The sequence below is a fragment of the Palaemon carinicauda genome, chromosome 14 (genome assembly GCF_036898095.1).
Source record: "Palaemon carinicauda isolate YSFRI2023 chromosome 14, ASM3689809v2, whole genome shotgun sequence".
Lineage (NCBI taxonomy): Eukaryota > Metazoa > Arthropoda > Malacostraca > Decapoda > Palaemonidae > Palaemon > Palaemon carinicauda.
Window position 1 is genome coordinate 27,282,668 of NC_090738.1, and position 6,727 is coordinate 27,289,394.

General features: G+C 32.7%; 1 protein-coding gene across 1 annotated transcript in view; it reads left to right on the plus strand.

Annotated features, from left to right (window-relative positions):
• Window positions 1–6,216, plus strand: part of LOC137653498 (uncharacterized) — a 90,472-nt gene extending 84,256 nt beyond the window's left edge. Inside the window, exons 5-15 of the mRNA XM_068386952.1 lie at window positions 21–255; window positions 396–505; window positions 801–911; window positions 1,099–1,159; window positions 1,748–1,894; window positions 2,163–2,383; window positions 2,563–2,749; window positions 2,962–3,180; window positions 3,411–3,520; window positions 4,890–5,010; window positions 5,386–6,216. Coding sequence (XP_068243053.1) covers window positions 21–255; window positions 396–505; window positions 801–911; window positions 1,099–1,159; window positions 1,748–1,894; window positions 2,163–2,383; window positions 2,563–2,749; window positions 2,962–3,180; window positions 3,411–3,520; window positions 4,890–5,010; window positions 5,386–5,528 — 1,665 coding nt within the window. The 3' untranslated portion in view covers window positions 5,529–6,216. The remainder of the gene's footprint in view (window positions 1–20; window positions 256–395; window positions 506–800; window positions 912–1,098; window positions 1,160–1,747; window positions 1,895–2,162; window positions 2,384–2,562; window positions 2,750–2,961; window positions 3,181–3,410; window positions 3,521–4,889; window positions 5,011–5,385) is intronic.
• The last annotated feature ends 511 nt before the right edge of the window (window positions 6,217–6,727 follow it).

The following is a 6,727-nucleotide window of genomic DNA, read 5'->3' on the forward strand; positions in this document are numbered from 1 at the left end:
AGATTTTCCCTTTTCCTCAGGTGTGTGAAGGAGACAGAGTGGTTGTAGATGTCAAGAACTCCCTACCAGGCGAAGGATTAACTATGCACTGGCATGGCCTTACGATGAGAGCATCCTCCTCTCCAGAATCTTCAGCGACTCCCTTTATGGATGGTGTAGCAGGAGTAACACAATGTCCCATAAATCCGGGTACTTCCTTTAGGTACTCCTTTTGGGCCTCCAGTTCTGGAACCCATTATTACCATGCTCATACAGGTAGGTCTACCAGTTTTCTGCTATTTGAGACCAATAAAAATTTATGAACTCTTGTGTGATATTTACAGAACAGTTTATGGTATATATATATTGGAGGTACTATACATCATCTGAATTAATTTGATTTGGAATACTTTCAGGTTTTCTCCGAGGAGATGGAGTGTTTGGCCCAATCACGATTAGAAAACCCCCTACTGCTGATCCACATATAAATCTATACGATCATGATCTCCCTTCCCATAATATAATGGTAGGAAACATAATAGAAAAAATATACAGGGTTTTCTTGCAAGTTGACTCCCAACCTGACATACACTACTTTTTTAAAGTAATTATTCATGAGCTATATGTCACCAATGGTAGTGCTACAATTCATATTCTAGAGTACCATCATTTCTTTTATGTCAGAATACTAAAATTTTGATGATATTGACAAAATAAACAAATCTTCCTAGCTTTCTACAAAATTGAAAGAAAATTTGCTTATCAGGATTTAAGTTTCCAAAGGAACAATCTTAAGAGTTTACAATTTCTGAATCTTACAGTTCCATGACTGGTTACATATCCCAACGGAAGATAAGTACACATTAAGACATTATGGTGGAGGAGATGACTTTCCAGAGTCCATGTTAGTGAATGGCAGAGGTCCTCACCAAGTAAGTTCCTTTATCCTGTCTTTTTGCTTTAGTATATACAACCAAAAGTCATACAAGTTTAAATCTAAAGTGCTTGAAAAACTGCTACTTGACTTTTTATTTCTAATAATATATTTTTGCAATGAATTTAGCATAATAAAGTCTACAATATGAGACATACCTAACTTTTATGATAATCTTCTTCTAGCATTTCAATGCAACACCATTGGCAGCATCAATTCCATACACCGGATTCACTGTTATACCAGGTAAATAATGTAATTCCAACAGGTGCTCACTAATTTGTACCAAGTATATAAATACAAAAGGTAGAAGACCAAAATTGTGAAATATTATGTTGAGAAATTTACATTACATATAGGTATTCTTAATAAGTTATAGTTACATTGATGAAGCTTTCAAATGATCATAACTATAATCATAAAGTGGTTAAATGAAATCACTGACTTCCAAAAAGTTAGCATGACTATCTAGTTTTAAATAAGGGGAAGTTGAAAAGTAGATTGTTTAAATGAGTTGAACTGCTTGATGAGGAGATACAGCGAAGAAAATAGATGTACCCTAAAAGAAAGAAAGCATTGCATTGCTGACTGATTGGGCACTTTAAGGCACTTGCATTACATTATGCAAGATATTGCACATAAGCAGTATTCACCCTCTGGATCTGTAGGTGTCTTGATTCAATGAACTTATTTTACATAGTTCTTGATGAGAAAATTATTTTCTTTCAAAAGTCTACATTTCCTAAGAATGTGCTTTAACAGATACAGTGTGGTATATGTTAAACTTGGATAACCAATAATTACACAGTATAATCTTTTTATAAATTCTTGCAGGAAACCGATACAGAATGAGACTAATCAACACAGCTGTTCTCAACTGTCCTATCACTTTTTCCATTGAACAACACATCTTGACGGTCATAGAAACTGATGGGAATCCCATTGTTCCTGTTAACACATCTTCTCTTGTTGTCTATCCAGGTAAGATAGAATCATAAATGGAAATTTTATGGACAATAACTGTAAACATATAATGCTAGTTGCTTGCATTGAATAAAGGGATTGTACCAATCCATTTACAATAGTAGTTATTGTTCCTTTTGCCATTATAAATAAAGGTAATTTTGGTAACATGAATTGAATCACATGAAAAAATACAAATATTTATAATTCTTTTGATATCATGAATTCCTAACTACAATGTATTTCAGTCTTAGAAAACCAACAATCTCACTATGACATTTTGTAGGTGAGCGGTTTGATGTGATAGTGCATGCAACAGAAGATAGGTCCGGAGGTTTTTGGATGAGCTTTATGGGAGGAGTGGATTGTGCGGTAACAGCCGCACACCAGTTTGCAATCCTGGAATATGAGCGCTTCCGTTATCAGGGTACCAATGTTAATGGAAATGCTCTCCACCGAAGGATGTCACCTAAACCTATTTTCACAGAAATTCCACCAGAGGGAGTGGTAAGTCTCAAATTTGAGTTTGTGTAACATGAACTGATTACCAACAACAGTGATATATTATAGAATATTTGTTAATTGTTATTATCTAAATACTGTACTAACACTATATTGCCAATGACATAAATGAGGTATTGAGATTTTTGGCAACATATTTTTTTACCCAAAATGTTTATTTGCAGCAAATCAACAGCATCAACAGTGCTTGCTATGATGACCTTATATGTGCAAAAGACCTGAAATCACTGGAGCCTCTCCCAGCTGATATGGCACATCCCAAGGCAAATTTCACTTTCTACCTGGCCTTTGAAATGCGCAGGGTTCACAATGCTCACTTCTATTCAAAGATATTTTATGATTTTAATCAAAGTAAGAAACTAGTTAGTTTTCTAGGGTTTACTTTACATGGAATTCTTAAAGTATTTATTAAAGAAACAATTCATGAGCTATGCTTTACTGACAAAAAAATAAAAATTAAAAACAATAATGAAATTTTGGCAGACTATTGTAACAATACTGATCTAAATTATTTTTCTTTAGTTAAAAACAATTGCAATTTTTCTTTTCCTATTTGCAAACAGTGCCAGAAGAACAGCAGATTCCAACACCTCAAATAAACAACCTTACGTTCATACCTCAGTCTGTGCCTCTACTCCTCAACATTGGGCAGAATGACCACAGGATGTGTAATGCTGACACTGCAATACCTTCTAAAAATTGCCATGATGATTACTGTGAATGCCTTCATATGTACAAGGTTCCTTTGGGAGCTTCAGTGGATCTCGTTTTGATAGACGAAGGTAAGCACTTGTTTACACGTTATGTCAGTTTGTTCACATGATCCATTAAAAGTTTCCCATGTATGAGTCTGATGAACAATACACCATGTACTCTATGGTTTTCTTTAGTGATATTGATGCACTGTACAACCTTCAACAACCTTTTCATATGTTACATATTTTAGCGAAGTACTGTACCTCAAAGCAATTGATATAAAAGTCATGCATATTAATTAACTTGTTCATTTCAGGACAATATGGTGATGAAAACCATCCAATCCACTTGCACGGAAGTAGGTTTTGGGTAATTGGTCAAGACAGGCCAAATGATGTTGTTGGTGCTTCTATCACTCGCAATAAAGTAAGTCTGATAACAACAAAAGTGGTGTCTGTATAATAGCAATTTTTAATGTTCAAGAAAATATATTCTTTCCACATTAAAAAGAAGGCAAGACTTTTATCAAAAATATGAAATACATTGTTATGGTAGTTTTTGCCATTTTGATTTTCAGACATAATGCTTGTTGACGATGAATCTCTTAAACTGGATGATATATGCATTAGGCAGTTTTCCATGTGCTATAATTGCATGAAATTACTGTTAGCATTGTAATCTCTTGAGGGAATAAGTGTAGGCTATGCAATATAGTCTTTTAGCTATTTATCAATTTATTTTTTTCTTATCAGATTCTGTTATTTAGATTCTAATAATTTAAAGATTTTGTTACTTATAAAATTGTTTTTTTAACATAATCTGATAAGTAACATAATTTGATAAATAACAAAATTCGATAAGTAACAATATCTTTATATTAACAGAATATGGTAAGTAAAAAAATCTGATAAGTAACAAAATATCTGATAAGTAAAAAATCTGATAAGTAACAGAACCTGATATGCAAGAAAATATAATAAGCAACATAATACATGTAGCAAAATGTGATATGTAACATCAATCTGATATCAGATTTTGCTACTTATCAAGTTATGTTACTTATATTTTGTTACTCATCAGATTATGTAACATATCAGATTTATTACTATCAGACAGTCAGGTGTCCCAGCATCTTATAAATTGAGGGGGCTCTCATTAAAATATAATACACAAAATACTGTAATATTGTACCATATAATCTATATTACCGTACTGCACACACAAAGATAATGCTTAGGTACAGGTAATCAAAAGATATCATTCAGGTAGTGTACAGTAAATCCTTTTTGTTTACTAGGCATGGAAGAAACTTGTGAATGGAAAGTGTGGAAAATGTCTCTATAGAAAACTTCAGATTTCTATTTGTTACATAGAGCATTTCCAAATATTCAATCATCGGTGATTTTGTAGACTACATTGCAGGCTTTAATGATGACTGTCATCCTGGTATTGATTGCTCTGCTTATGTCAAGTGAAGTAGGTATTTATTGCACTAACTGTCATCATGGAATGAATTTATAAAGTCATTCTCTGTGATGGCAATGATTACAATTTCTGTGTTGATAACCACGAAGATATATATTATTTCACAAATAAACGTTCCTTTATAGTAAAAAGAAGAGACAGGGAATAGAACTCACAATCTGTATTCATCAGCAAATTTGAGGTTGAATACTGTATAGTCAGCTCTCGTTTTACACGAGGGTTAGGTTACAGAGACAGGCTTGATGAGGGAAATAACTTTAACATGTTATCGATTTTCAATGCTTATGAACTAACATTTTTTTTTTTACAGGTCATTGAAGAAGATAGGAAACGAGGCTTACCTAAAAACTATAAAAATCCTCCTTTGAAGGATACTGTGACAGTCCCAGATGGAGGTTACACAATCGTAAGATTCAAAGCAGATAATCCAGGTACAGTAATATTGTAATCACATATGACACTCAAATTGACAAGATTCTACTGATCACAGAGAATTTTCATATATTGAAAACACTTTGATAAGTAAAGTATGAGAGTTACTTCTATTTTATGGTGGTATTTAAAAATCTTTTAAATCTTATCCCGTCTTTATTTCCTTGCTTTTTCCCATGAGTTTTTCATCATTGGGATATCAATTATGATTCATTTGCATACTAATTTTTGAAAAAATTTAAGAACAACAGGCTTGTTATAATGAATGCTGTGGTGCATGGTTGCTTTTCTGTTATAGAGTTTACATTACAATAAAAATGATGATGTTTGTATGGTAATTATCACTGATATTACTTCCACTTTTCTCCAAATAGGGTACTGGTTACTGCACTGTCATCTGCTATTCCACTCCGAAGCAGGAATGAGCATGATAATAAAAGTTGGAGAGGACACAGATATACCAAAAGCTCCAGCTGGTTTTCCCACCTGTGGAAATTACAGAAACGTAGGACTTTGATGAAATCCACAGTGATCTATTAAGATTCTGGACATTCCAAATATTGTTGGCTGTTTTTGCTATTGTGATCTCTAATTTAAGATATGTTGGAGAGAGTGAGAGTATGGTCAATGGTGTCAGTGACTTGGTAACTGAAATAACCCATAAACAAAACCACAATGGTTTTCCCGTATGGCAAGAAAACTATCAGTGCTGTGCTGCTTTCAAAGGATTATATATGAAGCAGCTAATATTGAAGTTTTGCCGTTTATGAGGAGATGTATGGACTAGAAAAAAATTTCATTCCCCTCAAAAAATAAAATAAAAATAAAACCATTGTCTTTGCACAGCCTAAAATCATATCCACAATAATGTAAAATTATGTTCATTGCCCAATTCAAATTTATTAGTGCTTCCACAAATAGTCATGTCAAAGTGACACCAGGATTCTTGTGATAAAAGACATTAAGTCTAAGTGAACATTGCTTTTACACTGCATTGATATTTTACTGAAATGAGGTACAGTACAACATAAGTGCATGTTAATATCAAGTTGTAAGTTTGTAGAATATGATACATTTAATCAGTATGTTGGTGCTCTTAATAGTCTTATAATAGAATTTCAGTGTGATGGTGACCCAAATTGATATGAAATAGAAATTAATTTAGTTTCGAAATATTGTACAGTTAACATTAAAAATTGGTTTTATATAGTTTTCTTCCTTATAAAGTAACAAAATAAATGAACTTAACAATCATCATAGGTTACAGTCTCATGATTTTTTCATACCAATGTACAATAGTGTAGAACTAAGCCTTAAGATTGTGTGGAAAGACTACACATTACAGTAAAAGTTTATTTGATGACATATGCCAATTTTGTATCAAAACTCATGATCTCATTTTAAACAAACCATGCTGAAGGGAATAGTTCCTATGCTTTAAAGAAAACCACTGAGGATAAACAGTTTTTCTTTAACTATCATGAAATGATAAAAGCGACAGATGTGTTTGATGAGGGAATCAGATGTAAAAACGAGTCCGTCAAAAGGGAAAACAAAGAAAGTGAATTCAGTTTCCAGTTTTGTGTCCTGTTCCCCTAAATAAAAATACTATATATATAATGCTCTTGCATTTAAGTGAAATGAGTATCAATCAATATTGCCACATAATTATGTTTCATGTTAACTATATGAAACGGTAGACTTCAATTATATCAA